General features: G+C 43.9%; 1 protein-coding gene and 1 long non-coding RNA gene across 2 annotated transcripts in view; one reads left to right on the forward strand and one right to left on the reverse strand.

Annotated features, from left to right (window-relative positions):
* Positions 1–14,495, reverse strand: part of FRY (FRY microtubule binding protein) — a 331,149-nt gene extending 316,654 nt beyond the window's left edge. The window contains 2 exon segments of the mRNA XM_042254804.2: positions 13,339–13,511; positions 14,232–14,495. Of these exon segments, the coding sequence (XP_042110738.1) occupies positions 13,339–13,511; positions 14,232–14,488 (430 nt within the window). The 5' untranslated portion in view covers positions 14,489–14,495.
* LOC121820437 (uncharacterized) lies at positions 13,851–18,172 on the forward strand. Its single transcript, XR_006060966.2, has 2 exons — positions 13,851–15,002; positions 15,674–18,172. It is a non-coding gene; the product is annotated as an uncharacterized LOC121820437 (long non-coding RNA).
* Positions 18,173–20,078: the final 1,906 nt, after the last annotated feature.

Here is a 20,078-nt window from a genome sequence, read left to right on the forward strand (position 1 = left end):
TTCGTTGAGCATGGTTAAGCATATAGATTTTAGTCACCTACTTTTTACTAAAGGACTGAATAGTACGGGTATATTTGAAACAGCAGAGCACTTTCTAATTTAGCAGAAATTAAGACAAAGTACAAGGCTACAACATTGGGATGTTTATAGTCTTCCAAAACTGCACTGCCTTTTATTTAAATAATTATGTAGCAATTTGTGGCATCTTTATTAAAAGTAATTACATTTTGGCAATATTTGAGAAGTTGCTCAACTTTTATTTATGGATGTGATTCAATAACAAAAGGGAGTAAGTCATTCTAGTTTATTTCTGAATAATGCAGTTTCTGTACAGCACTAAGTATCATGTATGATATTCATCAACTTTTATTCATTAAACATTTCTATATTTTATTACATTACTTGTACTGTTTGACAGTGTTTCTTCTTAAGGTCTCAAATGTTTATTACTCATCCAATTGGTTTTGTTAATTAAGGCTGCTATAACAAATTATTATAGACCAGGTGGCTTTGACAGCAAATATTTACATCCCATGGTTCTGGAGGCTGGGAAGTCCCAGATCAAGGTGCTGGCTGGTTTGGTGTCTAGTGAGACCCTCTTCCTGGCTTTTTGCTGTGTCCTCACACGGCAGAAAAAAAAGTGAGTGTTAGTTGCTCCATCATTCCAACTCTTTGTGACCCTGTGGACTGTAGCCCTCCAGGCTCTTCTGTCCATGGAATTCTCCAGGCATGAATACTGGAATGGGTAGCCATTCCCTTCTCCAGGGGATCTCTCCACCACAGGGATGGAAAGAGAAACAAATCAAGAAAGATCATCTCTCCTCTGTATCTTTTCACAAGGGCACTAATTCCATTAATGAGGGCTCCATCCTCATGGCCTAATTGCCACCAAAAGTCCCATCTCCAAATGCCATTGCACTGGGGATTACTCAACATATGGATTCTGGGGGGACATCAACATTCAGCCCATAGCACATTGTTACAATTTTTTAAATGGACCAAGAGGCGGGAGGAAAAGTCCTAGTGTTTCACCCTGTGATGTGAGCAGGGGTTAGAACAAAGACCTAGATGAACCAGCAGGAAGTCTCTATATAATGGAACTCAAACCCAGGCACTGTTAGAAGAAAAAATGCATGTTCTCTTCTTGCCCAAGAACATACTGATAGTTGAGGTGGGTGGGTGGCTGGGTGTAAGAGGGAGGGGACCAGATGAAAAGAAGCTGGGATGTGGCGGGGGTCTTCTGCTTCCTATGTGTGAAACAGGAGAGAGTTTAAGAATGACCTTGATCTTTAGGATCTTTTCTACTTCTTTTAAGTCAAGAGTTCTCTACTAGGGGATGGGGACAAACAAAAATTCCCAAGTATGTGGGGAAAATTTTCACATTGCAGTTAGAAGCCCAGACCCTGCCCCCCAGAGTTCTCCAGGGCTGTGGATTCTGAAAAACCCCCTTCAGTAACTTGTTTGCAACACTGATTGAAAATAAATGCCCTATGTTGCTAAATTAATATTCCTTTAGTTGTACAAGCATTTGAAAATCTCAAAAGACAGGAAACCCTTCCTGAGCTGGACTCTGAGAAGGAACAGTGGAGTTATAACCCTCTCCCACTTAGCTATGTTCCAGAGGGCAGAAGAGGCCCAAATTACAATAGGTAAACAACCCCTCAGCAAAACCCCCTAATGCAGAGGACAATTACAGTCCCCTAGCATTTTCCTGTAGGAGACACTCCACTGCCAATTAGGGCTTCTGTGCTAGATGACACGGTGTCAGTATTGCTATTAGCTGGTGCAACACAGAGGCTTAAATGCTGGTGACAGAGAAGCAGGGACACCCAAATAAGTGCCCCCAACCAGTCCATTCTAAAGGAGATCAGTCCTGGGTGTTCTTTGGAAGGAATGATGCTAAAGCTGAAACTCCAGTACTTTGGCCACCTCATGCGAAGAGTTGACTCTTTGGAAAAGACTCTGATGCTGGGAGGGATTGGGGGCAGGAGGAGAAGGGGACAACAGAGGATGAGATGTCTGGATGGCATCACCAACTCGATGCATGTGAGTTTGAGTGAAATCTGGGAGATGGTGATGGACAGGGAGGCCTGACGTGCTGCAAATCATGGGGTCACAAAGAGTCAGACACGACTGAGCGACTGAACTGAACTGAACTATCCCAGTAAAAAATTAGATAGGGAACAAATTGCTGTGTATCAGTGTCTTAACCATCAGCTCGGCCTTCACAGTGCTTTGCATCTAGTAGACATTCAACAAGATAGCTTAGATTTTTGTTGAATAGATGTTGTGTTTCTCACGGCACAGCTTCCTTTATCCTTGGGCACTGGTTTTAAAAATAACTATTCATTTATGTCTGGCTGTGCTGGGTCTTCATTGCTGGGCAGACACGTCTCTAGTTGCAGTGAGCAGGGCCTGCTCTCTAGCTGCGGTGCACGGGCTTCTTGGTGCAGTGGCTGCTCTTATTGAGGAGCCCAGGCTCTGGGTGCGTGGGCTCAGTGGTTGTGGTGCGTGGGCTCAGTGGTTGTATAGTTCCCAGGCTCTAGAGAACAGGCTCAGTGGCTGCGGTGCGCAGACTTAGTCGCTCCATGGCACGTGGGATCTTCTCAGACCACAGATCAAACCCGTGTCTCCTGCGCTGGCCAGGTGGATTCTTTACCACTGAGCTACCAGGGAAGTCCTTATCCTTGAGCTATTTTGATACTTAAAAGAATGTTTCATTAAATCGAATCTTTCTGGCCCATAATTGCTCCAAGATGCCATCCAGTATTGATTATCCATCAAGAGGATTCAGTCTTTCTTAAGTATCAGGGTGGGACAGAAGAGTGTGATTTGATAGCTGAGGGAGGACCATAGAGAAACCTGATCTCCTGACAAAAGTACACACCCTCTTCCTGGTTCCTCCACCTTGGGGCTCTGAACTCCCAGGATGTTCAAAGACAGCTCTGATAATAAGTTGTGTGGCACACACAAAAATTAACACATGTCCCACTCAAGATGGGAGGTTTTAAACTTGTGACTGAAAAACAACCTGACCATTTTGTAATGGGAGTTTTTACATGCATGCCACCCAAACATGACTACCTGTTTAAGCTCATTTTGTAAACCCCTATTCCTAAGTCTACATTTTCCTAGACTTTAAAGAAAAGTGGGAGGTATTCTAGTTAAAATTTGAAGGTAAACATTCTTTACAGACTCCCAAAGTATTTGAAGTAAAGGAATGTTGGGATCTGGTCATTTATGTATTTAACTGGGTAACTGGATGACCATTCCCCCTGCTAAATATTTGTTAAGAGTACATTACTCATGGAAACAATACAAAATATTAAAATTATCACTGAAATAGCTTGAGTAAATATAAAGTTGCTCAGTCATCTCCAACTCTTAGTGACCCTGGGCACTGTAGCCCACCAGGCTTCTCTGTCCATGGGATTCTCCAGACAAGAAGGCTGGAGTGGGCTGCCATGCTCTCCCCCAGGGGATCTTCCTGACCCAGGGACTGAACCCAGGACTCCCTCATTGCAGGCAGATTCTTCACTGTCTGAGCCACCAGGGATCTTAATATAAAGTTACGTGGATATAAGAATATGTAATCTTTTCACAGTCTAGATATGACTACTAGAACTTAGAATGTTAAGAATGGAAATAAGTTTGTGGGAGCGCTCAAATCTGTACAGCTACACATTTGCTATAGCTCAGCAAATGGAAATGAACTGCTTTTAGAACAAGAGTGTTTAAGCCACCTCGTAATATATTTTAAGTCTTGTCTTCAGAACCATATTATTTGTATTCATTTATCTTTTTATGACAATGAGAAAAAGTCTGAAGTCAAGCTGCAAATCTAACACCTTCTGTTTATTCTGGGTCCCTGCATAAAGGTAAAACTTATTTCCCTTTGTTTATCATGCATGTGTATAGTATTAGCATTTTTGTGTTCCTTAAAAGTAACTGGATCACCATATTAATAACCTCATTAAACGGTTTTGGCTTTGTCTCTTTTTAGAAAATAGAACAAAGCAAAACGAGAACAGAAATTTTGCCTTCCTGAAGAAACTTGTCCAAAAAATACATTCAATTAAGAAAAGAGGATGCCTCGGTTTTTGCTTCATTAGTATTTTTGAGTAAGAAATGCTGTAAATATTTTATTTTTTAACTTTTGATTTTGTATTGGGATATAGCCAATTAACAGACAATGTTGTGATGGCTTCAGGTGAACAGTGAAGGGACTCAGCCACACATACACGTGTAGCCATTCTCCCACGAACTCCCTCCCCATCCAACCTGCCATGTAACACTGAGCAGAGTTCCCTGTGCTATGCAATAGGTTCTTGTTGATTATCCACTTTAAATATAGGAGTGTGTACCTGTCCATCCCCAAATCCCTTACTATCCCTTCCCCATATCCATCCCCCTGACAACCATAATGAAGTAAGTCAGACAGAGAAGGAGAAATATTGTATAACATCCCTAATATGTGGAATTTAAAAATAAATGATACAAATAAACTTACTTACAAAACAGAAACATACTCACAGACTTGGAAAAATGCTATAAATATTTTAAATTAAAATGTCAATTTTTTTTTTTTTTTTGGCTGTGCCAAGTAGCTTGCAGGATCTAAGCTCCCCAAACAGGAAGTGAACTCCAGCAGTGAAAGCAACAAGTCCTAACACTTGACCTCCATTTCCCCCAAATGTCAAATTTTTGACATTCAAAAGTTTTGAAGTCTAAATAGTCCTAATATTTAAAAAGATGAATTTCAAGTGGTTAATTCATTTATAATCATATAGATAAGCTATATATTATATATAATTACAAACCAATTACCATCCTATTCCAACTTTTGGTTCAAAGGAAAGCCAAGGATAAATTTCCAAAAGCAGGGCCTTAGACAAAACTAAGAAAAATTATTAAACATAACAAGGCCACAACTAAGTTTTGAAATCACCAACAGTGTTGTTACTTATACAGAACAGTTTTTTTAGAGGCCTGTCATGACAACACTCTCAAGTTTGATAATTCATGTTGAGAAAATATATGGATATTTACATCATGACAAGAGTTTCTGTGTTATCCTCTTTTTCTTGGAAAATGAAATTAACAGGTCTTTTAGTAGCATCGTCTCCTTACACAGAATTTACATTCACAGAGGGTCTGGTTAGCAACTTAGGATAATTCTCCAACCATGAAGATTTGCAAAAGTGTTTCAATCACACCTACCCATGAAAAGTACAAATTCTGAGAAACAAGACCTTTGATGCCACCAAAGTATAAGCGAACACTGTCAATTCCAGCTGTGTATCATTTCATCATCGTGCACTATTTCATTGAGTTTCATGTGACTTGGTGACACTTCATATTCATCCCCATGTTACAGATGAAGAAATAAAAAAGTTTCCGAGAGGAAGAATAGAAAGAAGGCTCCAGTGTTTAATAGCCTGGAAGTTTACACTTAATTTCAGTTTCTCAACTGTTTATTTATCTATTTTTTCCAACAGAAAGTATTTGTTCAGCAACTAGGAAAAAATAGATAAATAAATAAAAAGGGTCTACGAGATCAAGTGACTCATTTGAGGTTACACATTTCTTAAGATGGGGGGTTAGAACTTGAACCCGGTTGTGAGGTAGATACTTTGTGAAATCCTTCAGCTGGAACCCTTTCACGAGAGAAGCAGTTCAGACTCGTGCCTTTGGGGCTCCCTGACCTTAGTCTGGCGCACGGCCACCTCTGGAAGCTGCTGCAGAAGGAAGTCACATGACCTGATGGGCAGGACAGATGGACGGGGTGGGGCCCTGGATCGGTGATGACACATTCGTTCGCACCCGCCTCCACCCTGTCTGCCCATCTGACCACCTTCAGGGCACCTCCCACATCAAAGCCGAGAGGTGGGTGCTGTGGGGACACCCAGGTATGGGAAACATGGGTCCTGATGTCACCGAGAGGAGCCACTGAACCCAGCGGCACAGGATCCCAGGAAGCCCAGTTTACAGCACATCTTTAAGGAGGCGCTATGGCGGCCTCTTGGTCCCTGGAAGGCCCTGCTGGACCGTCATCCAATCACTACTCAACAGAGGCCTGAGTGACAGAATTCTGACAGCCAACACGGTACTCGGGGAGGCAGCTTAATTACAGTCCTTCCCTGCGCCCAGGATAAGAGGCTCCCAGGAGCGCACCCAGCCCAACTCTTCAGCCTCACTCTCTCCTTCTGGCCACCTCGGGGAGCCCAGAACCACCTACCTGCTGTTGTTCTTACTGCTTCCCTGTGTTTCCAATAAAACCCTGCGTGCAGCAAGGGGGATTTACTTTGTTGTTATTGTTTAGTTGATGAGTAGTGTCTGACACTTTGCGACCCCATGGACTCTTGTCCACCAGGCTCTTCTGTCCATGGAATTTTCCAGGCAAGAATACTGGAGTGGGTTGCCATTTCCTCCTCCAAGGGATCTTCTCAACCCAGGGATCAAACCAGAGTCTCCTGCATTGGCAGGCAGATTCTTTACCACTGAGACACCCAGGAAGCCAGAAATGTTCAAATTCTGTTTTATTATTAAAATGATTTAAATGACGTTTTTTTTAGATTGTGGATATTCTTTTTAAAAGAAAGTCTCTGGAGTAGAACTGCTTTAAAAACAAGAATGGAGGTTCACTTATATCGCTGGGATATCTGCTATGTGAGTCCTGCCTGGAAAGGCCCTGCTCCTCGAGGCCCCAGCAGACTCCCCACACTCGTCCTCTAAGCAACAAGGAAGTACGCGCGGAACGGCCTGTTTCCTCCAGGCAGATGGCTCCTCGCTTCTTAAACAGATGACTGCAAAATCCGTAGGATATTTTAAGACTGAGCAGATGAGATGCATCAACTTGTCTGCTTAGGAGAGCTGAGTGAACAGCCTCTGACACCTGGGAACCTGGGCCCCACTCTGTTCCATGTACAGGAAGAGATGCTCACTTCAATCTGACATGCCCATGGGTGTGGTATGTGTTAGGACCACTTCTCTCTCCTCCTTTGCTTTCTTAGATCACTGAGCTGAGCCCTCTGCTCTGAAGCTGCTGGAATTCTTTCAGGAGGATGAGGAAGTCAGGCTGCCTGCCTGCTAGGGACCTACCTACACTTTTTTTGGTTGGGGGGGGGGTTGCTGCACCAGGTCTTAGTTGAGGCATGTGGTATCTAGTTCCCTGACCAGGGATCGAACCCGGGCCCCCTGCATTGGGAACTCGGAGTCTTGGCCCAGTGGATCACCAGGGAAGTCCCGAGACCTACGTACATTCTTAATGCCTGGCCTGGTGGAGCTGAGATGGTGGAACTTCAAATGAGCAACTCAAACTAGTTCTACTGTTGAGGCTTCTTCAGGAGAAAGATAAATGGTTAATTTTTGATGATTTGGTAAAAATCATATGAATAGGATGTTTATATGTACTGGTTTTATTTACGATTCATTGCTGTGAGTATGGTGTCCCCTCATTCCTTGACTCAAGAGGTATTTGCCGGATTATATGGTATGCAAGGCATCCTGCTAGGAAAATTCTTTCCCATCAGTCACATAAGAAACTCTCTTCTCTTCTGCTGTTTTCCCAAGGGCTAGAATAGATCCTGGGATACAGAGGATCCTAACACATTTTAATGAATGAATTACATACTGAGATGGGGTACCTGCACTCCCCCTCACCGGGAGTTCCTACAGTGATGAACATCACTGATAAAGACCTTGCCCTTTGACAGTCTCTACTGCCAACTCGTTCTCTTCTAGAGCTATAATGAGGTGGGCTCCACAGGATGGACCCTGCCTCACAGTAAATTAGTTAACTCACCACTAATTGAAGTTAATTAGTTAACCCCACTGAACACTGACCACCTAGGATGCCCAACTCCTTCTCCAATACAACTGGGCCATTCGAAGACATATACGTCCCTGTTTTCAAAGAGTTTCTGTACAAAACTTAACAGTTGCCACCAAGCAACAAAATACTGAAGGCTTTCACAACCTAAGACAATTGAACACAACCCCAGGAAGAAAGGGAAGGACTCTTTATGCAGTAATGAAGCCAAGGAAGTGGACGGCACAGAGGAGAACCCAAGAGAGGCCAGAAGACTGGGTGATTACAGAAGACAGAAGTTGCGAATCAGGCCTTGAAGCCCAGGTGGAGAAGGGAAGAAAGGGCAGAACAGGAACACAGGGGTGGGTGGGTAGGTGTGTGTGTGTGTGTGTATGTATGCACAGTGTGTGTATGCGGTATCTGTGGTGTATGTGTGTGTGGTATGTGCGGTGTATATATGTGCAGTGTGTGTGCGTGGTGTGGCGTGTGTGTGTGGTGTGTGTGGTGTATGTGTGTGTGGTGTGTGTGTGGTGTGTGTGTGTGTGTGTGTGTATGTGGTGTGTGGTGTGTGTGTGGTGTGTATGTGATATGTGAGCTGTGTGTGTGGGGTGTGGTGTGGTATGTGTGTGTGGTATGTGTGTGTGTGCAGTGTGTGTGGTATGTGTGGTGTGTATGTGTGATATGTGTCATGTATGTGTGTGGTGTGTGGTGCGTGCGTGTGTGTGTGTGTGGTGCCTGTGTGCGGTGTGTGTGTGTGTGCGGGGTGTGTGTGTGTGGTGTGTGTGTGGTGTGTGTGTGTGTGTGTGTGTGTGTGTGTGTGTGTGTGTGTGTGTGTGTGTGATGTGTGTGTGGTATGTGTGCACAGTGTGTGTGTGTGGTGTGTGTGGTATGTGTGTGTGTGTGTTGTGTGTGTGATGTGTGTGTGTGTGTGTGTGGTGTGTATGTGTGATATGTGTCGTGTGTGTGTGCAGTCGGTCTGTGTGTGGTGTGTGTGTGCAGTGTGTGTGGTATGTGTGGTGTGTATGTGTGATATGTGTCATGTATGGGTGTGGTGTGGTATGTGTGTGTGGTATGTGTGTGTGTGCAGTGTGTGTGGTATGTGTGGTGTGTATGTGTGATATGTGTCATGTATGTGTGTGGTGTGTGGTGCGTGCGTGTGTGTGTGTGTGTGTGGTGCCTGTGTGTGTGTGTGTGTGTGCGGGGTGTGTGTGTGTGTGTGTGTGTGTGTGTGTGGTGTGTGTGTGGTATGTGTGTGTGTGTGTGTGTGTGTGTGTGTGGTATGTGTGTGTGGTGTGTGTGGTGTGTGTGATGTGTGTGTGGTATGTGTGCACAGTGTGTGTGTGTGGCGTGTGTGGTATGTGTGTGTGGTGTGTGTTGTGTGTGTGATGTGTGTGTGGTGTATGTGTGTGGTATGTGTGGTGTGTATGTGTGATATGTGTCGTGTGTGTGTGCAGTCGGTCTGTGTGTGGTGTGTGTGTGTGCAGTGTGTGTGGTATGTGTGGTGTGTATGTGTGATATGTGTCATGTATGGGTGTGGTGTGTGGTGCGTGCATGTGTGTGTGTGTGTGCGGTGTGTGTGTGTGTGGTGTGTGTGTGGTATGTGTGTGGTGTGTGTGTGCAGTGTGTGTGTGTGGTATGTGTGTGTGGTGTGTGTGATGTGTGTGTGATGTGTGTGTGGTGTGTGTGTGGTACGTGTGCGCAGTGTGTGTGTGTGGTATGTGTGGTATGTGTTGTGTGTGTGATGTGTGTGTGGTGTATGTGTGTGGTATGTGTGGTGTGTATGTGTGATATGTGTCATGTGTGTGTGCGGTGTGTGTGTGTGTGTGGTGTGTGTGATGTGTGTGGTATGTGTGGTGTGTGTGTGGTATGTGTGGTGTGTGCGTGCGGTCGGTCTGTGTGCGGTGTGTGTGTGTGTGTGTGTATTGGGAGGCGAGAGAGGATGGGAGGGTGAAGGGGGTATACAGAGTGCACAGGCATGCCAGGAGCTCAATTTGAGTCAAGCACAATTTGAGTCAACCACAATTTGAGTCAACTGAATAAATATTTACTGAGCTCATGCTATGTGCCAAGCATTGTGACAGGTACAAGGGACACAATGGTTAACAGGACTGATATGGTCCCTGGCTCCCGGGCTAGTGGAAGATATAGACAAGTAAACAGATAATTACAATACAATAAGTGTTATGATAGGGAAAAGTCCAGGTGTCAAGAGAAGGAACAGAGAATAGACCCAACCCAGTTGGCAGGGCCAGGAAAACTTCCTGGACATTCCCTAAGAGGGTGGTCAAGCTGACACCTGAAGCTAAGGTAGGAATTAGTCAGGTGAAACTGGGCACGTAGGTGATACAGCACTTAACCCAGAAGAGCAGGTGTGATGGGCCATGGGGATCTGAAGTGGGCTGGGTTTGCAGGACTGCAAGAGGAGGAATGCTAAGAGATGGGCCAAAGACAGAAGCACTGGTTGGGTAAGCAGTCTCGTGTACTTTGCATTAAGGAGTCTGGACTTTATCCTAAGAGCAAAGGAAGTCATTGAAGAATTTAAGGGAATGAAACAAACACATTTTCATTTTGGGTTGATAACCATCTGACATGTGGGATGGTCCTTAGAGGAGAAATGGGCAATAAGAACAGAATAACATGTAGCTTGCTTCTTCATGGTCCAACCTGGCCAAGTGCAAGAACTAAATGAATATTGCATGAGTGAATGAATGAACTGATCAACACAGCAGTCAATCGCTTGGCTTAGGACTGAGAACAGGGGACTTGAGACGGAGGATAACGCTATCTGGGAGTCTGTAAGGGTCAGAGTGAATACACATCAGAACACTGACGCGTCTTCAATCTTGAATCTCATCAGACAAATGATAACAATAGTTACCATTTTGAGTTGGTGCCTAAATTTCCCTGATGCTTGGCCCCACATTGTATCTGCTCTTCACGTGTCACTACTTATCATACAGGGGCTTCCCTGATAGCTCAGCTGGTAAAGAATCTGCCTGCAATGCACGAGACACTGGTTCGATTTCTGGGTTGGGAAGATCCCTTGGAGAAGGGATAGACTACCCACACCAGTATTCTTGGGCTTCCCTCATGGCTCAGATGGTAAAGAATCTGCCTGCAGTGTGGGAGACCTGGGTTTGATCTCTGGGTTGGGAAGATCCCCTGGAGGAGGGCATGGCAACCCACTCCTGTATTCCTGCCTGGAGAATCCCTGTGGACAGAGGAGCCTGGTGAGCTACAGTCCATGGGGATCGCAAAGAGTCAGACGTGACTGAGCACAGCAACACACCTGATGTACGTTTCTGTTTCAGCTGACCTTTAGGAGCTGCAGTGGGTTTTTCAGGCCAGGGTATTTCTAAGCCATCTGTCGTAAAAAGAAGTCAGTGCAGCCTGCATGACAGTGAAGTTGTGGTTTATTTGAAATCGAATTTAGACAAAAAAGAAGTAGCCAGCGTTGTTCAAACTTCAGGCAGGTAACTCTCCACCTTGTCACCTGGATACCATGGCACACAGGGAGGCTGTTAAGAGTTCATCCCCTCTTGCTGTCCCCAAGGTGGGGAATGGCAGCAGAACTAGGCAGAAGAAAAAGAATGTCACTGAAGGCCACAGGGGTCGGTGAGGTGGCTTGGAGACTGGCCCTTTAGGGACACAGTCTACACTAGAACCCAAGTCCCCTAAGTTCAAGGCCTCTTTCACAGCTCCACCCTGTCCAATTAATTAGGACAGTCCAAGTTCTTAGGAATGCCTTGTGTGAGGTTCGAGCTAGAGGTCTTCTCATAATTCTGTGATTGTAGCTGACAGCCTGGAGCGAGATGACCTTCTAGAAAGAGAAGGCAAAACGGAAATGGAGGCTGGAGAGGGTGAGATATTCTGGGATCTGGCTGTCTGGAAGTGTGGGGGAGGGGTGGTAGAGAAAAGCCTGGTGAATCACGACACCCGTGGATTCCAACGTTGTTGTTGTCATTTAGTCGCTCAGTCGCGTCCCACTCTTTTTCGACCCCGTGGACTGTAGCCCGCCAGGCTCCTCTGTCCATGGCAGTTCCCAGGCAAGAATACTGGAGTGGGTTGCCATTTCCTCCTCCAGGGGATCGAACCCGTGTCTCCTGCCTTGGCAGGCAGATTCTTCACCACTGAGCCACCAGGGAAGCCACATGGATTCTCATACATTAAACCAAACACAAGGAGAAGAAAGAGCAGAAGGTGAAGAACAGGCCTGGGAGCAGGTTTCTGAAGAAGGGCTAGGGAACCAGCTCTAACAGAAAGCGTTTTGTGTCACACAGCCTCGGGAGAGCGAGGCAGGTCTGGGCTCCTCATTACTTTCAGATCAAAGAGAACAGGCAGAAAGCTACTGTGTTTTCAGATACTCCAGTCACTCAAGCGCACCTCCTCGCAGTCTTGTTCCCATCATCCCCTTCCTTCTCCTGCCAATGTACCTACACACGTACACCTCTGGCCCACTGCAGCCTGGGCTTTGCTTTTTCCCGCAGAGTATTTTCACACCAGGGTAGCATCACTGACCCAAGAACTCCATGAACAGAAGAACTTCCTTATGAACTGAAATTTTCAGCTTGCGGCCTTGGTGGCCCACATTTCTAAATCATCACCTAGCTGTTCAATATTTCCTAAAACAGTACAAAGACTGTGAGGGGGGTATGTTTCATTTTTATGACGAAGGAAAGCTTGAATGAATTCTCCTCGTTTATTTTCTATCATCACAGAATTAGATTTCAGCAGTTGGGTCTAATCTATCAATCTAACCAGTCAATCAATCACAACAAAAGGCCACTTTCAGTTTCTCCAGAAAATTCCAGCGCAAACAGTACTGAAATAAGTTGACTAAATAATTATCCTCTCCAGGGATCACGCACCAGTGATACCTCAGCGAGAGTTCACTGTCACAGGCACCTTATACAATCTACACACCTGTAATACCAGGCTTGGCCACCTAAGGCCACCACCAGAATCTCTTTATCGAGATTGAAATCTGGGAGTCTTCTGAGCTCCAGTACACTCCACCTTAATCGAGCCCTTTACTACAAATGGTTTTAGGCTCTGATGCAAGACAGGAATTTGAAGCATGCATTTGAGTATTTAATGGCGTTAATTTCTGGTGCACACAAACATCAGCTTCACTCAACAATCCAATAATCTTGCAAAATAAGGAAAATATGTCAGAAAATGAAATGCAGCATGGAATTCTCCAGGACTGCAAGCAAAGCAGGTCCCAGATTCCGCAGCCCGACAGAATAGCTGCCTATTTACAGATACTTAAAGTCAAAGAGACACCTATTTACAGACCCTTAAAGATATGAAAATAAATCAAGAAAAGAAAAAGGATGAGAGTGATTTCAGGTGAAAGAACTGTGTTTTTTTTTTTTTTTACAATTAAGCATGTTTACTTTACTGCCTCAAGTTCTCAGACATGTCCCAAGTTAATTTGAAATGTAACACATCTGATCGTTAGAAATGAAACACAATCCTTGTTGTTGTTGTTTTAACCGGCAGGCATCAACTGAAACAAATCCTACCTGGAAATATGGATGGTCTCTTTTTTGGGCGCCTCAGGTGAATGGGTTCCAAGTTTCTAAAGTTTCTTTGAAGTCTTGCTTTAATATCATTTCCTATGAGTAATTCAGGTGGCAGGCTGCTCCGTCTTGATGATTTATAATCATTTTGCGATGAATTTAGTTTGTTCTTCGTCCTGGAATATAAATTGCTGTCATCAACCGCCATGGTAGCAAATACATTTGATTTTCCTGGCAAAAAATTCTGAAAAGCCAAATCCAGGCGCAGCCGCCTCTGTCTCCACCCCTCCTCTCCACTCAGGAGTTCTCATGCTTTGCCCCGCACTTGTCTGGGAAGCTTAGCAAGTTGATAGGCGTGGACTTGAACAGGTGTAGAATTACTAAGCAGCCCCTCCTATCCACAGTAAAGAGCACAGGGGAGGAGAGATCTAAAAAATCATTAGGTGCAGGAGGCTGAGGAATGCCAACAGCTGTGGCACACGGGTAATAAAAGGGGCGAGATGAGTGCTGAGCGTGATCTCTGTTTTATTGGTGCGACGCCATAAAGCAACCACAACTTACTCTTTCAGAATGAATACCTATGCAAATCACAAGCCTAATTATTGTTGTTTTCTGAAACTCTTGGAGACTTTTTTTTTATAGAAGTTTTGGGGAAACTTTGGGAAACATTTTTACATTTCCTCCGACCTTTTTGTTTCACACAACACAGACAGAGCAAACGTCTGTCTTTACAACATTCCTTATCTGGCGGGCAGTCGACTGGAAGTGGGCTGGACAGAGGAGATGACAGATAGCTGGGATGAGCAGGAAGGACCCCGGGGTGGGTGTGCATGAGCAGCAGTGCTGCCGGGAACCCAGTGCAGCCTCCCACCCTCCCCTCCCCTCCTGCGCTCTACCTGGAAGATGGCTTCTGGGAAAGGTCAGCTGTCTGACAAGGTGAAGTCAGAGGTCTAGCCAGTGAGCTGTGACCTACCACGGAGGGCACCCTCCACTCAGCCAGTGGAAACGACCCTGTGGTCTCTGCTGGGATCCCGCCTGGCTTGCAACTAACGTGGTCAACTGGTTTGGTGGTCTGAGAAAAAGCAGCGTTCACCAGATTCCAGCTCGACCTGCCCCATGCTTGCTTTCTCTCTCTTCCGGACTTTGCTTTCATACATCCTTTGTTCCCTTTCCCCTTGCTCTATTTATGTGGAAAGGCTCTGCCCTCTTTTCTCTAACTGACTCTGCAGAACTCATATTTCTATCATTTATCCTTTCATGTCCCAGGGCTGGGTCTCCTCTCCCCTGCTCCTCCTCTGTCTCTCTCTCTCTCTCTCTCTCACACACACACACACACACACCCCTTAGGTTCTGCTTGACTGCAGTGTGAGTCAGAAGGTAAAGATGATAAAATCTGCCTTTTCTCTTCCCAGTGCCTGGAATCGGTAGATACGTAACATTATACGGGATTTAGAGGCTGTCTCAGAAATCACTGTTTACTTTGGTTTTTGCTTGTATGCGTGCGTGTGAAGAGATTATTTGCAAGTCTCTGGACTGTAGCCGGCCAGGATCCTCTGTCCGTGGAATTCTTCAGGCAAGAATACTGGAGTGGGTTGCCATGCCCTCCTCTGGGGATCTTCCTAAACCAGGGATGGAACCCACGTCTCTTATGTCTCCTGTATTGGCAGGTGGGTTCTTTACCACTAGCGCCACCCGGGAAGCCCTTACTTTGGTTTACTGTATGCCAAGTAGGTTAGATTATTTGATAGAGTCTAGGAGCTGGGTCTTTTCACTTGAGTATAAGTTTCATTCTCTTTTCTCCTTTTAGCAAATAGTTCTTTTTACAACAGATTTTCTGAAGAGTAAAGTTTTTTTTTTTTTTAAGAAGTGTGTCCAGATTAGGGTTGCACTATAACCCATAAATTATAATTATAATCCAGCAAGCTGTTTACATATTAGATTATTAAGTTATTTTACTAATTATACACCATTTCCCTTGCAGGACTTAAAACTATTTTGTCAAGTTGGAACATACCACAAACTTCAAAACAATGAGTGGCTTGTACAAAACTATTTTGAAAAGCCCATGAGACTTCTTGAATCTCCCTTAGCTTAATGAAAACACACTTTTTTTCCCAGCAAAGAAATTAAAAGTAAAGCATTACTTAAAGTTTGAGGTAATGATTTAACAGGAGAAAAAATACATTTCCATAATAAAAATCTAGAGAACAGTGGTTAAGTTCTGAGTCCCTAACAGGGTAGAGCCCTGGGCCACAAAATACTGGATGTTAACAGGGGGAAATCTAGCAAAGATAAGCTGAAACTTGAGCTTTGAGTGACTCTCTTTTCCAATTCACAGTATCCTCAGGGGGCTGAACAAGAGTGCAGACGAAATGAAATGGAGCCTCAGAAACAAGGTGTGATTATCACATAGAGTGTGGGACAGGCACGGCTGCCCGCGGAGAGCCTGGCTGCAACACAGGGTTAAGAGCTGAGGCATCTGGAACATAGTAACAACAGCTGTGGTTACGGCACACTTAATACCGGCCAGGTTCTGTGCTAAGCTTTGGACATGCATCATCTCACGGATTCCTCCTAATCCCCCTGCTCTACAGACGAGCACACCGAGACCGCCAAATGCCAAGGAACCAGCAGAGAGGAGATCAGAACACAGATCTGACCTGCCTTCAGTGCTTCTGCCCAAGTCCACGCTTTAAGCTACAGCATACTGAAGAAAACAAAACAAAAACTACCATACTCAAAAGTATGCCATGCTGCATTCTTAAATGTATACATGAAATCTGAAAGAACTCTAAAGTCTTTCTCTACCTTTCCATTGCGCCACTGAGTGAGGGAGGAGGGGTCTGGCTGACCTAACTCCAGCCCTACCCCGCCCCACATAACCCAGCTGTCAGGACATCTGTAAGGTCCATGCAATGGCAGTAAGAAAAAGCAGGAGAATTCAGATTCTTGCTTTAATAAAATGTATTCATGTTGAGACTTTTCATATTAAAATGCATTTTAGATAAATGTACTACATTTCCTAAGATTTAAATCATAATTAGGGGGGGAAAATCCCACCCCACTTGAAGGTGTCCCTCATCTCCTGATCTTCTAAAAATAAAATGATGTTAGAGAGGGTTTGAGGGTTCCAGATATTCTCAGTGTAACCCATCTCCTGCCCAAATATTCTCCACTCATTGGGAATAAAAAAAGATATGACTCTAGTCATTTAATATGTTTTCTTAAAGAGAAAAGTGAGAACAGCTTAAATGTGCTACTATTCAAATTTTAGGATAATGATAAAAGGGCCAATTTTTATTTTAAAATAGTATTAAATTTGTGAACATGAAAAAAGTAAACTTTCCTTTCAAAATATTTCAGTTGGCTGACAAGGTGAATGATAATCAGCCACAAAGAATTCAGCTTGGTTTGGGCTAAAGGAGAATATTCACAGACTGTGATGTTAAGTCAGTCTCCCCCTCCTCATGGTAACAGTCGCAAGCGGAATTTCATTTTTTTTTCCAAGTAGTTCAAAGAATGATGATGATATTGGGCTCTGAGCTAAAAGAAATCTTACAGTGTAATTAAGTAATTTAAAATATATAACTGGACATCTTCTATTCCTATACTTTTAATAACCATGATGCTTTAAAGGTTTCCATTCTCCCAAAAATCCAATATATTCATCTCCTTTGAATTATTCTAGTTTCTTATCCTTCATGAAGCTGTGTATTTTTTTTATTAGATGATGTTACCATCTCATGAATATTTTGTTCTTCTTGCTAATAAGACATTGTCTTCTTTCTCTTCAAGTGCTCAAATATTCCATAGAAAGACATTTATTTCCTCATTTTATGGCTATACTTTTCTTGCGAATTTTGGTAGTTTTAAAAAGAGAATTTTAGTTCTTTGGCCCATTTTTTGATTGGGTCATTTATTTTCCAAAGAAGACATACGGATGGCTAACAAACACATGAAAAGATGCTCAACATCACTCATTATTAGAGAAATGCAAATCAAAACCACAATGAGGTACCACTTCACACCAGTCAGAATGGCTGCGATCCAAAAATCTGCAAGCAATAAATGCTGGAGAGGGTGTGGAGAAAAGGGAACCCTCCTACACTGTTGGTGGGAATGCAAACTAGTACAGCCACTATGGAGAACAGTGTGGAGATTCCTTAAAAAATTGCAAATAGAACTGTCTTATGACCCAGCAATCCCACTGCTGGGCATACACACCGAGGAAACCAGAATTGAAAGAGACACATGTACCCCAATGTTCATCGCATCACTGTTTATAATAGCCAGGACATGGAAACAACCTAGATGTCCATCAGCAGATGAATGGATAAGAAAGCTGTGGTACATATACACAATGGAGTGTTACTCAGCCGTTAAAAAGAATTCATTTGAATCAGTTCTGATGAGATGGATGAAACTGGAGCCGATTATACAGAGTGAAGTAAGCCAGAAAGAAAAACACCAATACAGTATACTAACACATATATATGGAATTTAGGAAGATGGCAATGACGACCCTGTATGCAAGACAGCAAAAAAGACACAGATGTGTATAATGGACTTTTGGACTCAGAGGGAGAGGGAGAGGGTGGGATGATTTGGGATAATGGCATTGTAACATGTATACTATCATGTGAATTGAATCGCCAGTCTATGTCTGACGCAGGATGCAGCATGCTTGGGGCTGGTGCATGGGGATGACCCAGAGAGATGTTATGGGGAGGGAGGTGGGAGGAAGGTTCATGTTTGGGAACACATGTAAGAATTAAAGATTTTAAAATTAAAAAATTAATAAATTAATAAATAAATAAAAAGAGAATTTTAAAGTGAATTTTGGTAGTTTTAAAAAATCTAAATTATTTGAATTTTTTGAGAAAAAGGAAAGTTGAGAACTGTACAGTTTTATAACTGTCACCATCTTGCTCATTATCACCTTCTGAGAAATGATCCACTAGGATTTTAGGCCTGTTAAGATTCACCCAATATACTCCCAAATCTCAGTCTGACTCAATCTGACTCTCAGTGTTATATCCTGCAAATATTTCTGAATTTTTAAGCTCTCTATTCAGTTTGTAAACTGAGAGGACCCATTATTCAGTGGATTTGACACCAGGAAAAAAAAAATCATTGTACAGAATATCAGGATGAAGAATATATCACCGAGCCGAGCTCCACCGACGCATCCCTCTGAGAGGTCACCTGCCGCCTCTCACTGCCGATACTCTCTGCCTGGTGTTGTTAACGCACCTGCAGTATTATCCAGGATGTGACTAGGGCGCAAGAAATTTTCCCTCAGTTCCTAAAAATACAATGGAGGTCTTCAGTATTTGTCTCATTGGCTGTCCCTGGCAAATTAACACTAATGGCCAGCCTTTCCCTCTTCCGATCCTCTGCTCCCTTGGTGTCCTCTACACTAATATCTCTTGTTTCTCGCCCTACCTCTCAGATCCCTCTGCCTGAATTCTTCCAGGGCTCCTTCACTCTCGCCTTTACTTTGGCCAGCCCACTGATTGGGCATCTACTTTGTGTTTGATCCCTGGTCTGGGAGATGCCCTGAAGAAGGAAATCCCACTCCAGCATTCTTGCCTGGGAAATCCCATGGACGGAGGAGCCTGGTGAGCTATACAGCCCACGTGGTTGCAAAGAGTCAGACACAACTTAGCAACTAAACAACAATGTGCCTGACACCATGAGCAGTCGAAGGTCTCTGCCCTCAAGAAGCTCTGCATCTAGGAAGGGAGCAGACCTATAACAAACAAGTTACTGGTGCACAGAGTCATCACTGTGCAGAGGTGAGGTAGAGAAAGCTACTTTGTTAGCTCTTTCTGGTGGAGAGGGGACTGGGAAGGGAAGGGTTTTCAGGGGAGAAGGAGCGAGTTCACAAGAAAGATGGAGGGAACGAGGACAAAAGCACTAACATGTGACATCACACCAAATGCCCACACGATCCTGCACAGACGCTGGGGCCTGCCAGACACAGGAAGAGACGGAGCGATCCCAGCAGATAGGGAGCAGAAGGGAAAACCGTAAGCTGGCATTATACATATTTCTAAACACCACCACAAATTGGACATACAGAAGACAATCTCCTTAAAAAAAAAAACAAAAACAAACTATTAAAAAAACTGACTGCAACCTTTGCAAACACTTTGGTAATTCCGAACAAAATTTAAAAAGACATTAAAAAAAATCTTGCTCCAGTAAGTAACCCTTCTCCTGAACCATCTTTATTTATTCCAGAATCTATGATACAGAGGCTTGTGGAAGTAGACTCTTTCTGAAGTTTTTAATGTCATACAGGCTGTACCTTTTTTAAAAAAGCTTTCAAACCAGCTCTTACTGGCTTGAAATCCAACTTCATTTGCACTTGCATTCTTCTTTGTCCAATTTTGCAAGTCTCAGCAAAATGCCAGCATAACTGCCTGGACTATTCTCAAATGAAGGTAGGGCTTAAGGGCACATTTTTCTGGGCTTGTTGAGGAGCTCTTTGGTGAGAGGACAACATAAACACATCTCCCTCCTTGCCCCCAACACACCCACACGGTCTGCGAGAGGAAGGATGGGTAGCTAATTTTTTCTTTTTAAGGAATTGAACCGAAATTTGCATAAGAGAATTGAAGTGTTTGTTTTGTCCAAATACTAGATGGTGTAACCTCAGAAATGCAGTTGCCAAAACCAGGTTGACAAGTGTCTGCTGTCACTCAGATGGTCTCAGCAGCGCTGTCATTCAGTGGTGC

This window comes from Ovis aries, chromosome 10, assembly GCF_016772045.2.
Source record: "Ovis aries strain OAR_USU_Benz2616 breed Rambouillet chromosome 10, ARS-UI_Ramb_v3.0, whole genome shotgun sequence".
In the NCBI taxonomy this organism is placed as follows: domain Eukaryota; kingdom Metazoa; phylum Chordata; class Mammalia; order Artiodactyla; family Bovidae; genus Ovis; species Ovis aries.